Genomic DNA, 20,735 nt, shown 5'->3' with positions numbered 1-20,735 from the left:
AAATAAATATAAATTGGCTCCTCACTTTTTGTTTTAATATTTCAATGTCTTGAAGCCCCATTAAAATTAATTTAAAATGGCTGAAAAAATTTGTTATCTTCAAAGACCTAATCAGTGCTTGACTGTTTACCAATTCATCCAATAAACATGCAATAAACGTTCTTCATGTTTTTCATCACCAACACTCAGGAACACCAGACACGAGTAAGAGCTGAATGAAGGCGGTCACACACCCCTATTCTATTTGGGTGCTCTTTACTGCCACCTCTCAGTTTGGAGGGTAAACGCAGGTTACATTTGCACTACTGAAGACAAAAATTTTGGATGATTTTACACACACACACACACACACACACACACACACACACACACACACACCATCTGAACCGCTTGTCCCATGCGGGATCGCAGGGAGTTGGAGCCTAACGTAAGGGCGTAAGGCTGGAGAGGACACACCCAGGACGGGACACACCCAGGACGGGACGCCAGATGATTTTACATTCAAGAAAACATAGCTAAAAGTAAGTAAATTAACTGGAAACATTTTGTATTTTCAAATATGTTTAACCAGATAATTTGTAACACGTGGAGCCGTTGTCATTTTATAAGAGAGCGGCTACTAGCACAACAGAAATCAAACAGGTTAGCCATCGGTTCACCGAACTTCTGTCCACACAGCTGCCTGTCTCGGCATCCAGAAACACCCGTGCTGCTGTTCGTGGTCATGCCAACCCTGGCGATGGCCGACGACGCCATCTGGAATCTACGGTTGGCCGCCCAACCACCAGCACATGGATCAGCAACCACAGACCTGGACGCAGACTTTAATGACTTCAGTTTTTAGTTCTGCCTAAATGGACATATTGGATATGTCCGCACAGGTCCCCTGTGACCACATTATAATGCCCAGGAGGGATGGGAACCCACTGGTACTTGGAGCCCCGGAGGTTTTATTTTCCCCCTCCTGTTCTCATCAGTAGTTTTTTTGTTTTCCTTTCCTCAGTTGCCAGTTGGCTTATCTAACAGCTAATTATATCTTTCGCTATAATAACTAAACAGTTCCTGCATGTTTTGGATCACTGTGCTGTATCTTCTGGAACTTTGCGCAGAGCTCTGTTTCACCGTTGAGAAAAGCAATAAAAATAAACTGAACTGAACTGAATTGACGCGAGTAAAACAGTTTGCACTGCTTGTTAATCTGGGTTCCTCTCGTTCTCTGGTTAAAATAAACCTTCTGAGAAGAAAAACCGAACCGTGTTTAGGTAGGACCCCCCCTTTAGAGCTCAGTACACAGTGGAACCGTGTGCGAAGTGCTTCGTCAGCAGGGAGCCCTGAGAAAGGGGCCTCAACCCCGTGACTCGCCGCTGTTCCGACAACGTCTCCACGAGCTCTGCCCCAGCAAGCGTTTGCCCGCTGGGAGGTTGGGGTGAGCGTTGCCCCCTAACTCTCCGCTCAGTCCCTCGATGCTGGGGTTCGAGCAGCTTCGTCCCACACAGAAAGAGGGAAACCGCTGGATTCGTCGATGTGTGGATAACACGACCCAAGCACCGAAGGAAAAAAGATTTGAAATATTTTCAGTATTAAACCCATAAAGTCAAAATATTTTTCCACCTTTGTATAATTACAGATAATATCTATCTATTTAATATAAAACAAAGAAAAGCAGATAAAAATACGAATAGGGTGATCTATAAATGCTGGATTTTTTATTTTTTTTTTAAAAACCTTTCCACTCATTTCATAGGAGATGTTTCCACTGCCCCCCCTTCCAAACAGCTCCATTTCTTTACACCTCTCACCCCCAATTTTCTTTCTTTCTTTTTATTTATTTATTTTTTTTTAAATATAATTCAAGAGGGGTATTCCAGTTTTGGCCAAAGGGGACGCAGTCCTTTTTAACCTCATTTGTCTGAATCATGGCTGGTGGGGCGCGACGAAGGCGGCACGGGGACACAGCGACCCCGGAGCCCGGCTGGTGGACCGCTCGCCAAGTGCCACCGGCCCGCCGTCAGGCCCCTTCCTCAGCATCAGGAGCGGTACCGAAAGGGACAGGGCCACCGGCATCCCGCCACATCACCACTATACGCTCAAGTTACTTCCACCGATTTACCCATTTATACAGGTGGGTCATTTTCACCGTTTCAGCTCAGGGTAATTACCTGGATCGACTAGGGTACTACGGCAGGGCATGGAAATCAAGTTTGGGTCCTTTGACTGTGAGAACAGCTTTGACTGCTACACCACCTGCTGCCCCCCTCCCCATGTGCACAACACCGTGTTTGCTGACATGTCTTAGAAATAAGTGATATACCATCCGTCTTATTTATTTATCTTAATTCTTGACATTTACACTTTTTTAATGTTCTTTTGTGGCGGCAACTTTGGTCTCAGTCCCTCCTGGAAAAAGGCGTGACCTTCATCGTGCTGGCATTATGACCCCCTGCCCCTTCTACCCCATGGGTGATGAGGGAAGCCCCGCCCCTCTCGTGCACTAGAGTAAAATTCACCGCGGGGTGACTTTAATGAGGCCATCGCTGTCCCACGCTGGCCTGCGCTCGTGCTGCCCGGCACGTATCCACGGTATCGCGTTCCCTCCTCTCCTCTCTTTGTCTCAGCAGATTAATCGGCACCAGAGCAGAACCCCTCCGTTATCCCGCCGGGAACACAGAAATATAACACATGCTCAGCACGTGGGAGCAAAAATGAAAATTAAATCCAATCCTATTTGTGTATGGAAAGACGCAAGAGTAAAATTCGGGCAAAAAAATTAATATTCTTGGTTTGTTGATAATTCTAATCAGGCGTGAAGAATGAGAAGCTGATGCTGATCCAAGCCCCTGCCGCCGTGCTGCTCCCGTTCCCGCTACAACCTCACTCCGGGAATGAGGAGAAAGAGGACAGACGGGTCCCGGACGGGGGGCGCCACGGAGACGGGGCCCGCTAACGCCATGTCGGCGCTCACGGTTCCCAGCTCAGGCCAAAGAGAGATGGAGCGCCCGGCCCGCATCCCGTTGACACCGTTTAGGCTTGATGAGAATGTATGGATTCTCACACCTCATTGGCTGCTTGACTCCTACTCCCATCAGCCCCTGTAAGAAAGCCGTCTTTTAATCAAAATGATGGAATACCACGAGGCTCCGTGTTCCGGGCTTTAATAAAGGAGAGGAGTGGAGGAAAAGCCAAATCCCAAACTACGGCATAAAATTAGTCATGCCCAGATATGAAATGGGTTCGCAGAAGCACGCACACACACACACACACTGCATATTTGTACATTAAATACATGTATTATTTTCCCCCCGCAGGACTGCCAACTGGAGTCTCAATGGCGACAGATGCTTTGCGAAGCACTGGCTGAACCGAAGGTCTGCAGCTACGCGACATGTGGCGCAGAGAACCTGTGGAGCGTCTGACCCAACATCTGCCTAATCCTCGAATGCGGAACGGTGCGTGTGGGAGGCCGCTGTCGATGGCGTGGCCCGAGGGCGGCACCGGGTTCGAAAACAAACGCAATCCGAAGCCATTTCCTCAGAGCTGCTGAACGACTCTGTCTTCGTAGAAGAACACGCCAAGGCTGCGGGCTGAAAAGTTTAGGCCCGAAGTTGCAGGAAAAAGGACGCGGCCCAACGACGCGGGTGATGGTGGGATATAAAGGATGCTGCTCAAACACTGGCAAACGCTGGAGGAAAAACGTGTATCCCAAGGACTCTGAACTGAAGGTGTGGGTGAAGGTTTTAGAAAAGGAGCTATTAAATTAAAATCACTTCATCATAAAAGACACGCGAATCACTGCGCAGGAGGGCGTCCGATGGTAATATCTGCACGAAGATGGATGAACCCTTACTTCCGGGTCAGTAACATGGGAACATTTGTCATGTGACGGGAAAAAGAAGAACATCTCGCCACAAGACACCCTACATGTAGAGTCGGGAACAGCAGGTGGCATAATGGTTAAAGTGAGTCACCTTGTTATCATGAGGACATGAGTTCAAATCGCACTCATGCTGTAGTGCTCACTCCGGTTACCCGCCTGGGTCTTGGGAAAGGGAGCTATCACAATAATCCATGCTGCTTATTATTATTATTATTATTATTATTATTATTATTATGAAAAAGGAGGAAATGAAAAGTAAAACAGCACTGAAAAGCGTAGAGGTCTCAAACTCCCGGAAACCTTTTACTTTATGAAAATATCTCTAAGTGAAACATTAGTAACCGAAGGAGTTTTTTCCTCTACCTCCTGCGGTCGCCGGAGTACCTGGGCCGACGGTTAAACCGGAAAGGACTCTTTGCGCCAAGGTCACGCGGGAACAGCGTAGCGCCAAGAGCCGCCACTTCAAGATGCACAGTTACGCAGCTGTCGCTCATCGATACCACTGGATAAATCCTCCGCGACGCTCAGCGCGTGACTGTCGGAATGCAGCGACATTTCGCCGTTCTCTGCGTCTTACTTGTCGTGAGGGAACCGTAGCGCTGCGCTGGGGCCGCAAGCAAACAAAAACGACCAAAGTGAAAAAGCACGTTTTGTCGGAATAACGGGCCTTCGCAGCGCGGGCCACACAAAAACGTGTTTGTGCACGTTTGTTTTATAGCGCGGCCCATGGGTCTCGAGGAGCATCCGCCAGGAGAAGAACGAAAAGTCCTGTTGTGCTCAGCGCTGAATTAATCGCTCCAATTATCCTCGGAGAGAGTGGTCCGATGCGCGTCTCCGCTGCGCTCTCCTCTTTAATTGGCTGTCCGGCTAAATAATTGATCGGCGAGAAAGAGAAAGAAAGAGAAATGGATCGCAGGGTCCAGGGGCCCTTCATCATGTCTGGAACGTCTCCTTCGCCGCCAGGCGCAAACTTGTTCTTGCAGGGCGAGTGTAAGGAAAGCGCCAGAATGTTCTTCAGCAAATACGTCCATCCTATTAGCACTGGCCACAAATGACGACCCCCAAAACCCCAAACCCCAAACTCAAGGACAGAGAGGTTAACCCTAACCCTTGTACGGTAAGGACTGCAGAGTAGGTTCCACTGCGTAAAACAGAGTAAAAGAGCGTAAAACTGCAAAGAGCCCCACGTTTGAGCTCCAGGCCCCGTGGTGGAGGAGCGAGGACCTTGAAGGCATCGACCTTGGTTCAGAGCACTGTGGGGGGCAAAGGAAAAAGGTGGGTGCAGCACCAGGTTCAGAGGCCACCTCTTAGTGCGGCGGTCAGGCCGGGGGTCACACCGGAGTAACCCTCAGCACAGTACACACACACATACACTCAACTCAGACACACACACTCCACTGTAGAGACATGTGGGGGGGAGCGGGGAGTTTTAATTAGGGAGAGGAGTAATCTGGGTAATCTGACAGAGCGAGCGTAAGTGATGAAAGGCACTTGTACTCTCTCATCCATTTCGCGTTTGTTCCAATCAATTATTTACCCCGACAGCCAATTAAGAGGCAGAGCGAAGCCCCGGCCGTCGCGCCACAGCCACAAAACCGCATGATCTCCACTCTGTCGGAGGTCACCGAAGTCCGAGCAGCACCCGGTGCGAAGGAGAGACCTACGCCGGGGGGGGGGGAGGACGTGAACCCTGGAAGGGTGCGGGTTCGAGTCGAGGACCTTCGGCGAGACGCTTCACTTGAATAGAATGTGTGGAGAAACAGTACATCATTGGGGTGTAATAATATTACACATTATTATACAGAGCTCAGCTGCCGTAAAAGTGACGTGTAATGTACAGGGAGGCTTTTAGTGGCTACAGGTCAGTAAAGAAACAATTAGTGCCGCCCCCCCAGCCCCCCCACGATTATCCCATTGACCAAACGATATTCTTCGCCGACACTTAAATCCACGAGGGGATTCAGCTTTCCAGAGCAGCGCAAACTAGACGCAGAGCAGCGTGTGTTACCAGCCTGGAGGAGACGCTGCGTTGGACCCGTCAGGCACCGCTCGGCGCTCAGGTCGAGCAACTCCCGGAACGGCACCGGATACCGTGTTTTTCACCGCGTTTCTGAAGCCTCGCCGCGATTCTGTTATCCGACAGGACGAAGGTGTCGCGTGTGAACGTCCGGCGGTACAGACTGCGCTTCCAGCAACATGATTTGGTGCTGAAAGGAGGTCGCCTTCCACCGCGGGGTGTGGAACAGGACCGCGACGGTGTCACAGGGAGGCGGACGCGATCCTCCTAGTCAGACGTAAACTCCCACTTCGCTCAGCTCCACAGCACCTGTCCTCTACGCTTAGTGCAGCTGATTTGGGGGGGGGTGTGTGTGCCTGCACACCGACAGCTGTCAATCGCGCTGACAGGCAGCTTCGGCACAACGTCCGACCGCACTGCGGTAATACAGACAGGAGCAGCTTGTCTGTGTCGAGCGTGACGTGACGCCTGTCGCTCCACATGAGCAGCAGCACCGATGAAGGCTGGGGGGGTGTCTCAAGGAGTCCGTACGGCGTTCTGTCGCCACGTTTCTGGACGTGCGCTGCTGTAGCATCCAGCAACTTCCTTGGGCATCAATAAAGAATCTGTCCCCTCCCCACCCCCGACAAAACAACTCAGCCAGCGTGTTTTACATCCATTGGTGTAAGGTAAATGAAGATTTATGTTTCTGGATCGTAAAACGGTGCTAGTCGGCCTGTCAGATGCTGAAGAGCAATAAACACCCGACGTCGCACTAATGACAGGTGTTTTATGTCTCCTTAAAAAATAATGATAAAATGCTGGAAGAAATGAGAAGAACATCATAAAGATATAATCCCAGAGGAGGAGTTTGGACAGGGGAGGACAGCGAGAGGAGACAGACAGGGCAAGGACTGTGTCCACCTCCCCAACGGTCACGCAGCGCTCACTCGGTCCGACAGGTACGGCCCTGTGGCAGATGTGGAGGTCCGCGGGGAACGTAATGGAGCAAACGGGTAGCATGCGGCAGTGCTCAGAAACACACCCATTCACCGCGCACAGGTCCAGCGTGACACACGTTCACGTTACATTCGTATTGATTCCTTTAGCAGACGCTTTTCTCCAGCGGTCAGCTGAGAGAGAGGTACCAATCCACCTGAAACACATTTCTTTGGACTGTGGGAGGAAACCAGAGCGCCTAGAGGAAAGCCACATGGCAGCTCCTCTCAGACTGAGCTGGATTTAAAGCAGTCACCGCACCGCCCTCGATTAGTGGCCCACAGGCACCTTCCCCATATTTCACCGTATGTGAAGAACTGCTGCACACAGAGGGAACTCGTCTCCTTCCATCACTCTTTCGTCCTTTTCTGCAGGTGTCACAAAGCGTTTCGTGCACTCTGTGTCACGTGTGAATAGGCCACACCCATCTTACTCTTAATTTCCCCTTTTAGGCTTCATTTCTTCCAAGACCACTTTCCCTGCTCTGTAATTAGGCTACAGGGAGTCTGTGGAGACGTGTCGGCGGGGGGCCACGGGACCCCCTGCCCACATTTACAAGCTAACGAAACCCGGATAAGGAGGTAAGGAGGAAAACCTGGGGAACTTGCTCGGCCCTCTCCGCTCCCCTCGGACCACTCGTCCCAGCAGAGAGACGCCCCCTCTGGACTCGGGTCCCAGCAAACCCGAGGGAGACCGGTCTGTACACCACTGTTTACTTAAGAGCAAAACCATTCCTGGGACTTGAACCTGCAACCTGGTGGGCAGGGTCAGCTCAGCGAGAAATTGTCAGTGGAATGACTCAAAGGAAAAAAGGAGCATTGCTTATGACCAGAGACAGATTTGGGGGGGGTGTCTACAAAGGGGCATCGGGCAAACTATGATAAGTCGTTACCAAAACACTGCATTTAATTTATTACTATACATATATTACATAATGCATTGTACATATTCTTACTACTAATTAATTCCATAGTTACTTGTTACTAATTGTTCTTATTGCTAACTAATGAATAAATTCATTTATTTGTACTTCTCCACAGTGACTTACCATGTCATCACTGCATGAATGCATCATAATTACAATGAATTCATTAAATAAGAGTAAAAAGATGTTCTTTGTAATAAAGCCTAATTGAGTCTGTTAATTCTGCTTTTCTCTTGTTGTTGTTGTTTTTTTTTTTTTACATTTATTTATCAGACACTTCTGTCCAAAGCGACTTCCAATGAACTCTATATAGTGTTACCAGCCCACACACCTCATTCACCGCGGTGATTTACACTGCTAGATACACTACTTACACTGGGTCACTCATCCACACATCAGTGGAACACACACACTGTGTCACTCACACACACTATAGGTGAACCTTTCAGATGGGGCAGTCGCCGGGCGCTCGACTGCAGGAAGCCCGCGTTTCGTTCATGTGGAGGCTGTCCGTACCCAGACTGGCTGTTCGCCTCGGCGATCGGTGCCTCGCCGGCTTCCTGCATAATGACTTGCTTCAACAAGCATGAAAACTTCACCGGGGTTTGGGCGCCGCCTCGTAGCGTTCCCAATTTGTCACACAACGCTGCCTTTTATCGTGATGAGATCGAGGAATTAAATAACTGTCGCATGATTCCTGCTTTTGTTTTGCATTTTTCCATTTTGATGCAGCTGTGTTCATCGAAAGTTCTCCCACGAGGACCATCAGCACATCAGTGGTCTTCACAGTTACCGACATGAGTGGAAATGCAGGCGAGCAGACACACACACGCGCACACACACACGCGCGCACACACACACGCGCGCACACACACGCACACACACACACGCACACGCGTGCGATCGCTGACCGACCGCAGATGCCTGTCCAGATGTGTGGAAGCGCTTGGTGCCTCTGACAGGCCGGTGCAGCGGATCCACCATCACCAGCCCACCTACACAACGACTACCCCCATGTGGAAGACACCTGTCCTCGCAGTGACAGTAAGAGGAGACACACGAATCCCACCTTATGCTGTAGTGTCAAGGTACTTACCCTGCGCTCATACAGTAAAAATTACCCCGCTCTGTAAACTGGTCAATCTCTGTAGGTGACTGCACAAACCTCACATTGTAAGACACCTTGGAGAAGCTGGTAGTGTAGTGGTTAGAGGGTCGTAGGTTTGAATCCCACCTCCAGCTGTAGTACCCTTGAGAAAGTTACTTACCCCAAATTGCTCCAGTACAATTACCCAGCTGTAGAAATGGGTAAATAATTTTAAGTACCTTAACACTATCAGTCACTTTGGAGAAAAGTGTCAGATAAATAAACAAACAAATATAATAAGTATGAGATAAATTGAATAACGAAATAGGTGGCATGGTGGCACAGGGAGAAGCGCTGCTGTCTCACAGCACCTGGGTGGTACAACAGGATGTGGGTTCAAGCCCCATTCAATCTATGTGGAGCTTGCGTGTTCTCCCTGTGCCTGTGTGAGTTTCCTCCAGGTGCTCTGGTTTCCTCCCACAGTCCAAAGACATGCTGTTCACCCTGGCCATACACGTGAACTGTGTGTCCACAACACGCCCACAAAAGCAAAGAAAATTATCCATCCATGCATCCATCACTTTTCTCCAAAGTTATTTGCAATATTTTGCTACTTTCGGTGAGTTACTCATTTACGCGGCAAGGTAGTTTTCACCGTGCCTTTTCCCAGTAAGTACTTTGCTCAAGGCTACTTTGCTCGAACGGCAGGAACGGGGGTTCGAACCCGGGACCTTCTATCACAGAGAGACCACTCTAAAAACAGCGTTGCCTTGAACCAGGCCCTGTACTAACCTTGGGCTGGTGGCACGGCTGTGTCGCTCACGACTGTTTCCTTGCTTACAGATCCCCTGCCACAAGCGGAGGAGGGTGGCCACCTGAGCAATGGCTGATGGAAAACCGACATGTGACCAGCAGATGCTTCAAATGGTACACGGCCTTTTGCGCAGCATCTCGGAGCTGGGCTTTGCGCGCCCACGGCGAGGTGGCGATCCGCGTGGGCCGAGCAACGCGTCTGCCACATCTTACACCGAGTTCCATAGGAAAATGGAAATTAAAGCATTCTAAAATCAATACATCTTGATCTCCATATGAAAAATGATGCGTCGGAAACATCTGTCCCTCAGCGTGTGACGGAAGGGACCGGCGCATCGCCGTTCATACCGTTTATCAATCGAACTCCTGTCCCTCCGTGCCAGATGTTAATTCTGCAAATATGTTTTGAGATGCATCATTTTTTCGCCATATTCCACGAGGACCTCGCAGGAGAAGATCAGATAGCATCTAGACAGACCTACAATAGGCCTCGGCGGCATCCTCCAGATGTTTCTTGTTTTTATTGTCATACACAACAACACTTCTCTGCAGCGGCATTGTCACGCACACAACTGTCACCTCCAGCACCCTCCTATTAGTAACATCTGTTGATTTCAAGAGCGCTGTCTGCAGCCACCCCGCAATCTGCTCCCCACATCCACACGCTGTAATGAAGAACAAACGTATACGTTACGAGTTCCGCTTCCGAGTGAAAACTTTGCGCTTTTCAGAAGTCAAGCGTATCCTCCATAAAGCAGACGCTGGACCTGCGTGCGACACGGAGCGAGTTTCCATCATTTTCATAACACCTTTCTACATTCTGCTGCAATCATGAATTATGACGGTTTGTACCTCAGACGGTGACGGGTCACCTCCGTATGCTGTAACCTTAATATGATTTATACATATATATTTAATAAGCATTTTAATTTATATTTCTTCATGTCTCTGACACTTTTCTCCAGGCTGACATACAGTGTGAGGTTTTTACGCTCTTCTCTTTGCAGGGGATACACAACCTGTTCTGGAGACATAATATTCAATATCAAACTCATGTCAGGAAGGGCATCCGAGTGGGAATGTCAGAGAGAGTGTCTGAAAGAGGAAAAATTAAGTAAAAGTCTTTCTGACCATTTCAGCATTGTGACATTTGTGCCAACAAACGGAGCGTCTGCGTCGGAGCGCTGGGTGGTGATCATCATCGGCGTTCGTCTCATGTCGCTCATCTTAACTGGCCTGGCCAACGTCACTCCAGTGGGAAACGGTGCGAATGACGCCTCGCAGGGCCTGCAGGGACACGCTGGAAGCGCCGACCGCTTGTCGTGAGATGTGCAATAATGGGGTCGTAGCATTCGTTAAAAGAGAGGTTGTGCGGGTAGAGGAACGCTAGCTGAGCTAACCCACCCACAACACCCCCTTCGAGTGCCGTTACGTGTGCATTTGCGCACGAATCCGCTGCGGAGCCAACAGCTAGAAAGAGCACTGCGGAAGCCCAAATAAGAGGGCGGACACATGCCTTCAGGGGTTGCCGTTGGGCTTACGGGGCAAACAAAAAGCCAAGAAGAGTTGGAAGGTCTCTGAGGAGCCCCTGGAGCCAGCCCGACAAACACTGCGATGACGGGACTCCGAGCACAAACCGACTTGATACTCAAATGCTCGACCTGCTTCAACTGACACTGAACAATCGTATCAACTCGGATTTTAGGAGGCCTATGAAACTGTAAGAATAACGTACACTTGTATCCGACTTGTGCGGCACGACTCATTGAGCCACTTCCTCTTTCACTTCTGACTTATACATACTTGGCTTTTTTGTACTCCAAAGTTTGGTTCGTACTCAGAAGGGGATCCTTGGTCTTGCTCTTAAGTGCAGCTGAGTCGACATCGACTCTTGCTGACCACACATAGAGGGTTCAGCATATGTAGAAATTGTCAGTTCCTATCATGTCCTCAGTGCGAAAGGGCTGTGTCCACCGTCGCCTTAATTGAGTCCATCGACCTGCTTACTGCTCCCCTTTGTCATCTTTTTCCTCCAACTTTTCCAAGCATCACCTTCTTTTTGAGAGAATCCAATCCTATCATGATATGCCCTAAGTCTGACAGCCTCAGCCTCATCATTTCAACTTCCAGCGAGAGTTCTGGTTTGATTTGACCCAACATCCATCTGGCTGTTTTCCTGCCTGTCCACGGTGCCCCTGACAGTTTCTCCCCCAGCAGCAGAGTTCAAAGGATTCCATGATTCTCCTGCCCTGCTGTTTCAATTTACATCTCCTTAGTGTCTACTCGGTCCTACTGGATGCTTTACCGTATTTTGACGGGCACTAAACAAGGACTGCTATTTCGCACTTCCTCACACATCAATTAATGGCCAAAGCCCAACGCGATGCCTAGAATGGACAGCCAGTGAAGCAATCCGCAGGTTCAGGACCTATAAATACATGGGCCGTACAAACCGTCGACCTATTTGAAAGGGGTACGAATGCACTGTAACTACCTTTTACACGACTGCGCTGCCGGTTTACTACACGCGTGTTTAACGCCAGCTGCTTCGTAAAACCGACGCCGGTGGTGGAAGCGATGCCGCATTTATTCACCGATCGCTAACGGTGGAAGTATCGTTAGCACTTCCGGCCCTGTCGACAGGCAGCGAGTTCGATGCGTTTGCTGCCATGCTCTGCGGCGCCCAGAGCCCTCCGGCATCGGCATCCCCGTCGCAACGCGTTCGTTCCTGTGCGCGCGCACGTGTTGCGCGGCATCCCTCGTGAACGAGAAGAGCGAAGAAGGACTCAACTTGGGACCACATGATCACATCTGCTCTGCTCTAGTTAGGATCAGAAAAGCAGAAAGAACACTTTGTAGCGCACAGCTGTATCCAGTGCAACAGACAACACAGGGGCTTTCCAGAAATTTCCACGTAAGATCCAACTCAAACCGAAGTGTTTGCGAGCGACACCGAGCGATGAGCAAGAGACCCTACAAAGAGGACAGTGACAGAAACAGCGAAAACGCACTGCAAAACCGCGCTACGATACAGACGCCCCACTAGTCCAGAGGATGCTCCAGGGCACGCGACTCGGACGGGTTGATGGTCTGGCGGTGTGGTGGTGACCAAACGTGGTGGAAATCCGGCGAGGAAAAGCACGAGGCCATTTTGCCATTTTACAAAAGTGTTTCCTCAGCAGCCTTTCGCCCATCCTGGTGCGACGCCCTCCTTTTCCAATCATCCTTCTGGCTCTCCGCGATCCCTGGCGAGGACCGCCCCCCTCCCCTGCCGGGCGCCGCCGAGCCTTCCCTTTCATCCCGGGAAGACGTTTAATTCCGAGCGCGACGTGGAAATTAAAAACGGCAAGTGCCGCAGCCGAGCGGTCGTGTGTCAATCAATCGCGCCGCTCAGCCCGAGCGCCGACAACACTGAGCCCATTTGATCTGCGCCTTTCAAAGGGAAGGAGCAGGAATAGCCTTCAGGAGCCATTTGCCTCTCGCCGCGGCGCGACCGTCATTCTGACAGAGTGCGATCATATGCCCGTTAATTCAATATCTGCCTTGTTAATTTTTTTCTTTTTTTTGGAGGAGGGGGTGCTCGTCCTGTCTCATTTGATTAGATGTTCCAGCGCTCAGCGGGGCAAAAGCTCTATCTCTGGAGGAGAAGGCGTTTCAAACCGGGCCGTGTTTGTCTGTAACCCCCTCCCCCGGCCCCACGAAGCACAGGCAGGCGATTGCCCCTAATTAGACAATTATCAATAATATTAATTATTTTGTGCCACTTGGCAGCGTCCAGTGGAAATCCGGTTCCTGCCATTATGACGACACCCGAAAGAGGCACAAAAGTTGTAAAAGAAAGAAACACGTGGATGATATTTCGAAAAGGCGTTCCCGTCTTTCGGCAGAGGAAGGTGTCCACTTTTTCAGCACACCGATGACCTCTCACATACTGACCGCACTCCTTCCCGTGGCCAATCAGTTTAAAAGCCTGACGTTAAGGCACCCCATGCAAAAAGGGGTCCCCTTCACATTCTCCAGAGCCACCTGTAGACCTGAAAGGGCTGCAAAGTCCCTTTCACACAATTCGTAGAGCTCACGTGAAAAGGAGAACTTCAGCTACAGGGCTTGCAACATTCAAGAGGCTGACAGCTGCCCTCCGACCTCTGGAAAAGAGCAGCACGAGCCCACAACACGCAGGGATACACGAGAGCGGTGACCTCGAAGAGGAGCGCAGGCGCGTACAAGCGTGCAAAGACGCGTACCTGCGTGCAAGTAAGCCAGGTCCGGGTTCTCGATGTCCGGGTGCCTCTCCTTCAGGTGGTTGCGGAACTCCATGGGGGCGTTGCTGCCGTAGTCGCACTTGGGGCAGTTGTACATCTTGACACCCTCGTGCTTTCCCGTGTGCAGTATGTGCTTGCGGATGTTCTCCGCACAGTTCGATCTGCGTGCAAAAACGGAGGAGGAAGATCCGCTTCAGATAGAGGAAAACAAAAAGCTACAGGAAATGAGGGGAAAAAAATTACATTTAAATCAGGAGTTTAAAATCGTACCGCATGACTAATTTTAAATGCTTTCAATGATATCACAGCAACGTCTCCCTCCCTGCTCATATCAAATCCAACACTCTGGTTCTGATCAACAAGACGGATGAAGGATCTGCTCCCCGATACCTGCAAAGTGTGTGGGAATAAAGGACCCTGAGTAGAAACTGTCCGAAGCGAGCACGGCAGTGACCACCACGAGAGCTCGATGCTATGGACGGGGGGGAAAGCGCCAAGAGCAACAGCGGTGTGTGCCGGGGTGACTGAACGAGCAGGCTTTCCCTCGTCCTCCTGGTCACAGTTACACGGTGGTATCGGAGTGTTACTGCACGGCGCAACGTGAGCCCTGTGGCCAGAGCGTCTCCTCTGTCCTGCACGCGCGGACATGCGAACCAGGTGGAAACCAGGTGCGGAGCACGTCTTCAAACCACATTTGACTCGAGGCTTCGCTTTCAAATGAACGGAAACAACCCGTATGTGGGCTCCTCTCCGCCGCGGTACTTGGACACCTTCTCCGCGCACTCAAGTGTCCTCTGGGGACATTTGTGTCTTTCACCAACATCACTGCTCAGGTGCTCTTCCTTCCAGTAGCAATGGCCCCCTGCAGATAACTTTTATACTATAATTACTCATCACTGGGTCCTCAGGAAAAAGGTATGAAACAGCTCCAGAGGTAAACAAAAAAAACATTTAAAAGTAAAGGTTAGGAAATCAGAATGCAAAGGTAAAAAACTGCACTCATAAAGGCAAGTTTTTACTTTTCTAACAAAAATGTACATCATCTTGCTCTGCTTTTCCTGCGTATACACTGTACAGACACGTGCGTACCAGCGTGTGTTCATACATGTGTGAATCTTGTTCATTTTCCCATGGAAACGGGAGCGAGCAAGCGCGCGCACACACACGCGCACACACACACACACACACGTCGAAAGCTGTTAGTGACTCTTTGGAAATTCAGAAAACACCCTTTTTAGACGTTAACAGACTAACTTTAATGTGTCTGATGAGCATCACCGCGACTAAGAAGGTTCGGTTCACCGAGTGACGACTCACACATTCAATGGACGGCAAACCTGAGACAATCTTCACACCTGTCTGCTTTGCGCCATATTTGTTTTATATTTCACTTTTCTCTCTGGAAGACGGTTGTTCTGTAATAGAACACACAGCAACATTTACGATGCACTGCCATCATATTTACCCATGAGTCAGTCATCCGTCAAGCAAACTGAATGTCCTTAATGAGAGTAATCACAACACGTGTCAATGGCGCTTGCCAATAGTGGGAAACAATTACCACGGTAAATGTTAAACAGGACTGCTTGCGAAAACACAAACTGTCATTCACGGCACGCTGCTCATAGACGCGCGCGCGCACACATGCGCACGTGCCGGGGGATGGATATACGACCCTCGAGACACCTATATGCACACTCCCATCCGCTGCGACACCAGTGCGCTCTTGTTCTGCCACGATAAGCCAATCTCCTCCGGGATCTGAACGATGTAGTTCCGCACCGCGGGTGACAAGCGGCGGCCCTGAGTAACGGCCGTGCGCTCGCCGTAATGATGTCGGCCGGGGTGCGGCGTGGAGCGGGGGGGAGGGAGGGGGATTGGTGCGGCGCCCTGATTAATGCGAGCCCCGGTCCAGAGCCGGCCCCTATCAAAACCCGCCTGCGGACCAGCATCCGGCCCCGCTCGCCGCCGTGGCGCGACCGCAATAAAACGCGCACCGGGTGCGACGGATGGTCCCGGGTGGCAGCAGCAGGTGAAGGCTTCCTGACAGAAGGGCGCACAATTGCTCTCCCTCCCTCCCTCCCTCCATCCCTCCATCCGCGGCTCCTGTGCACGCAGGGGGAGAGAGCTCTGCTCCCACGAACACGGCGCGGCCTGCGCTCCCCCGTCGAGGAGCGCCGGGAGGCCGAGACCATGACCGATAATTTGCCGAATCATAATCTAAATGAAAATATATGCAGGTTCGCAAACTGTACATCACTAGTGTTTCTGTCCTTGGAATCAGTCATGAGAGGCACTCCGCAGGAGCTCGTGGAGACGGCGCATTCCTACGTCACTTCAAATTTCTTTCATTTTAATGCAGCTTGTAGTTGAAACATACATGAAAAACATGAAAAAAATTCTTACTTCACGTGAAATTTGCACAGATACTAATCCATAAATAAATCAAGGTACGTCTGTAATTTAGGAATTATGACTTGGGCTTAAAAAGATTTTGCAGGTAAGAGTGAAACGAGTTACAAAGAGACTTCCGGTCCCAGCCGTGTCATAATGTCACGTGTGCGCTGCAGGAGGTTTATGTCCGCTGTCTTTGGAGGGCCACAAGTTAGAATTTGACCTGTGGCAATGACCAAGGCGAGACAAAAGAGGTGTAATCAGGTAAACATGGAAGGATTTCTTTAAAGACGACAATTTTCAATCATTTGCAATAGTACAGTTTGCCTTAATTGAGGAGCTGCTGTTTTTCCCTGCTGTGGAAATAAATACACGAGAGACCCGTCCATCCTAACTACACCCCCCCCCCAGCCATGATGTTATACCGCTCGACCCCCCTCCCCCTGAGATGAGCCGCTGCCGCCCCTTACAATCAGCGGGGGCCCCGAGGGACCCCCGCGATCTTTCCGCCCTAATGGACCTGGGAGCACTGATTTAAGCAAAGGTCCCTGAGCGAGAGTCGAGCGTCTTCCAACACACGGGAGCGTAAACACAGCGCTGTCACTTCGGCGGGACACCGGCCAATTAATGTACTCCCATTTACATGCATTTTAATGCATTTCAAAAACAGCAATTTCCTGCACTTGTGCGGACGATTATTTTACACTTCCTGCTTTCTACCCGCTTCTGCTTCATAATACACATGTAAATAAATTGCTATATGATATTTCATAATACGTGTTCAAAAATAACATGCCACGGAGCCAAATCTCACACATGCGATGCAGTCCCTCACGTACGTGTGCTTTATAGCGGCTTCATATTTCATTATATCATTTCCTTTTCCTTTTCCCAGTTATCGGTAGCATGTTGGTGAGTTTTTTTAAAAAGCTTTTCCCTGCCGGACTGCGCGAGGGCTGCCGTTTGGCCCGAGACAGAATCCAACGAGCAAGCGTGAGAGCAGAGGAATTATAATCAACAGGCTGCCTTGCACACCTCCACTGAATGCGATCATGCGGGAAACTGATATTTCAAAAGGTTGGACTGCAGCTCCTGAACGTGGGACTAATTTTGTCTGCAGCAATATGAATGTGCTTAAAAAATAGACTAAATAAAAATTAAAAGGAATCCTGGAAGAGCAGGATCAGCCACACATCCCCTCAGATGTGGAAATGCCATAATTGTCACAATTAAACAACGCGAAATGCAATTAAGAGTCAGCAGGCGGCAGAGTCATTAAAAAAGACGCACTTTGCACAACGTTAATTGGCGCGACAAAGTTTCTCCTGCCGCTCGGCTCTACTTTACCCGCATAACCGGCGCCGCCGACTCGGGCCCCGCTGCTTTATTTCGGGGATAAGCGTTTTCAACGTCGCAGCAACAAAGAAAAGCCCAGCGGTGCAGCTAAAGAGCTTAATTGAGCCTTTAAAACTTTTCTCGGGCTTTTGAAACTCGTGGACGTCGGCCGCATTTGCACGGGAAGGCCTCCGGCTCGCGGCCGTCAGCTCCTGGCGACGTCCTCCGCGGTGCACGTGGCGGTCCCCGCGCTCCGCCGTGCGCTAGCGCCGCTGCTCCCGGTGTGTGACGCATCGGCCATCGGCTCCACCCGCCACACAACATGTAAATGTACTGCTTTGCTTAACCTTTTTCACTTCGCCTAAACTTTTCTGTGATGAATTGCGCGGCTGGAATATTTAAAATATGCAAAGCGACAGAAGATAATGGAATGCAAATCAGCACATTTTTACATCTTCAGTCCAGGCCCTTCACTCCATGAATGTACCATAATTACAATGAGTTCATTAGAAGTAAAGGATAAAGGTGTTTATGGTCTTTTTAGTAGCGCCTAATTGACAGGTTTTAATTTATTACATCATGGTCACGTCTTGGTCAAATTGTTACTTAACACTTAATTCACTTCGTCCTTTTTATTTCATCATCGTCATTATTGTTACTGTTATTATTATTTATTTAAGTCCAAGGCCACTGGGAATGTGAGGTTTGCACACGTCAATGCTTACACCGATTTACCACGTAAACAGCTGGGTAGTTTTTACTGTAACAGCTCATCATTTACATTAATATTCCATTCATCAGACACTTTTCTCCAAAGTGACATCCAATGAACTCTATGCAGTGTTATGAACCCACACACCTTATTCACCATGGTGACTTACACTGCTAGATACACTACTTACACTGGGTAACTCATCCATACATCAGTGGAACACACACACTCTCTCTCTGTCACACACACTGTGGGTGAACCTAAACAGCATGTCTTTGGAGTGTGGGAGGAAACCAGAGCACCCGGAGAAAACCCACGCAGTCACAGGGAGAACATACAAACTCCATTCAGACTGAGTGCGGATCGCACCCATGTCCTCTCGCTCCACCCAGGTGCTGTGAGACAGCAGGGTAATACATCAAGCGTAATACAGCAGGAGGGGATTCAAAGCCGGGTTCTTCTCACTGCAATCTGGCAACCCAAAAACCAAATCACCATTATCTCACACACACACACACACACACACACACACACACACACACACACACACACACACACACACAGATCACCATTTCTGGATGTAGGAATATGGCGCTCGCTGCTTCTCGGAGGAACATCATCATCGACGTTCATGCGTCACCATCCGTTTCACTGGCGAGGGAAGGTGTCACACACAATTAAAGTGGCAGAGTGTGTCAGTGATGCTGCTGGTCACATTACCGCCTGGTGACCGTGTCACATCTCCTTGTGTGTTTGAACAACCAACAGGACTACACACCCCCCAGGGCTGCCTGAATGCTAATTGGCCTTTTATTGTGTCACTCCGTTTGCCAAAGTGTGTCAGTGCCGGCGAGCGTCACGGCCAGAGCTGCGATGGACTCAAAGACAGGGACGACTTCAAGAGCAGCGGCCTCCTCTGCCCCGTGGCATTTATCTATCTATCTTTTAATTACTCATTCGTTCAGGGAATTTGTCAGAAATAGGGATAGTGACCGTCTTCGTAACACTGCCTCGTTGCGGCGTTTTCGTTTCCTACAACATGGTCACGCCTTGTTCAAATGGTTACTTAACACTTAATTCTCCTTTTCGCTTTCTGTTGCATTAATATTATTATTATCATGTTTTCATTTAGTGGAGCCTTTCTTCCAAAGTAACACACTACATGAGCTGTTTTACACTGATCTACACAACATGGTCATTTTTACTCAATCAGGGTACTCTAAGGCTTCCTCTTGGCACTCAGTCAAGGATCATTTCAATAATTAAGTATCATCTCAGCTCTACTTCCAGCGCTTGCTCTGTCTGGATACTGTAAGGGATGACACAAGAGACCCAAGGTGGGACAGCGCTCCTGTGCAAGCGTGTCCTGAAACATTGTAAAGGAGCACCTCTCATCAAGAAGAAGAGAACGTGATGTCCAGAGCGACGAGACTTTCTTCAAGCGACCTCGTTCCCGAACTCGTTCTCCCAACCTCTCACACAATTTGCAGTGCATCGGAAGACCTGCTTCGAGATCAGCCTCGATCCTTCAGAGCCAATCCATCAATCATGCGTGGCGTCCGGGATTCTGCGTGAACGCACGGTGGGGCTTTTCACTGTGATTATGGCGATTGAGTTCGGGTCGTCATCGTGAGGCATGTGCCGTCTTCACGGTCTTGGCCCACTGCTTTTGGAGCGGGAAGTGTGCGCACTTCATATGTGGACACTTCTTATTTAAGTTTTTTTTTTTTTTTTTTTTTTTTTTTTAAAATAAAAAAAAAAAAAACGCGTATACAATAAACAAACAAAATATCACTGCATTTCCGAACCAGTACAGCAATGAAAAGATCACAGGAGAAGAAGCAAAAGACCAAATAACCTTCTCTGCGGCAGCAGACGACAACGCAGCCAATTCGCACCCGCTTGTGATTTATCCGAATTGCTAGAGGTCCTGAGACTCAATAAAGACGGACAAGAACAAAATAATAAGATGTGATGTTGGTCAAAGTTTTTCAATTTCACCGCCAATTTCCTGGGTAATTACTAACACTCTGATGGCCTTTTAATGGCACAGCGCTGATGACACTGTTGATGGTGATGATGATGGCGCAGCGATGACGACCCCCGGCGCGGTCGGGGCGATGAGCCGTACCTGTAGTCGCACCAGGGACAGTGGTAGGGCTTCTCGCCCGTGTGCACGCGCTTGTGGCGGGTCAGGTGCGACTGCGTGGTCGAGGCGAAGTTGCAGAGCGAGCACCTGAACGGTTTCTCCCCTGGGGGGTGAGGAGAGCACATCAATACATGAGCGATGAAGCCCCCCCCCCCCAATGCGAACCGACACAACATAACATGGACATCA

The 20,735-nt window shown here is 49.7% G+C and overlaps 1 protein-coding gene across 3 annotated transcripts in view; it reads right to left on the bottom strand.

The window, feature by feature from the left end:
- LOC108940581 (zinc finger protein 407) overlaps nucleotides 1–20,735 on the bottom strand; it is a 107,006-nt gene that overhangs the window by 14,772 nt on the left and 71,499 nt on the right. For all 3 annotated transcript variants that reach the window (XM_029259940.1, XM_029259941.1, XM_029259942.1), the window contains 2 exons: nucleotides 20,529–20,649; nucleotides 13,939–14,117 (listed from right to left, as the gene is read on the bottom strand). In XM_029259940.1, coding sequence (XP_029115773.1) covers nucleotides 13,939–14,117; nucleotides 20,529–20,649 — 300 coding nt within the window. The remainder of the gene's footprint in view (nucleotides 1–13,938; nucleotides 14,118–20,528; nucleotides 20,650–20,735) is intronic.

The sequence above is a fragment of the Scleropages formosus genome, chromosome 18 (genome assembly GCF_900964775.1).
Source record: "Scleropages formosus chromosome 18, fSclFor1.1, whole genome shotgun sequence".
Classification (NCBI taxonomy): domain Eukaryota; kingdom Metazoa; phylum Chordata; class Actinopteri; order Osteoglossiformes; family Osteoglossidae; genus Scleropages; species Scleropages formosus.
Note: the sequence above shows the minus strand (reverse complement) of the source record. Positions and strands in the feature narration are given on the sequence as shown.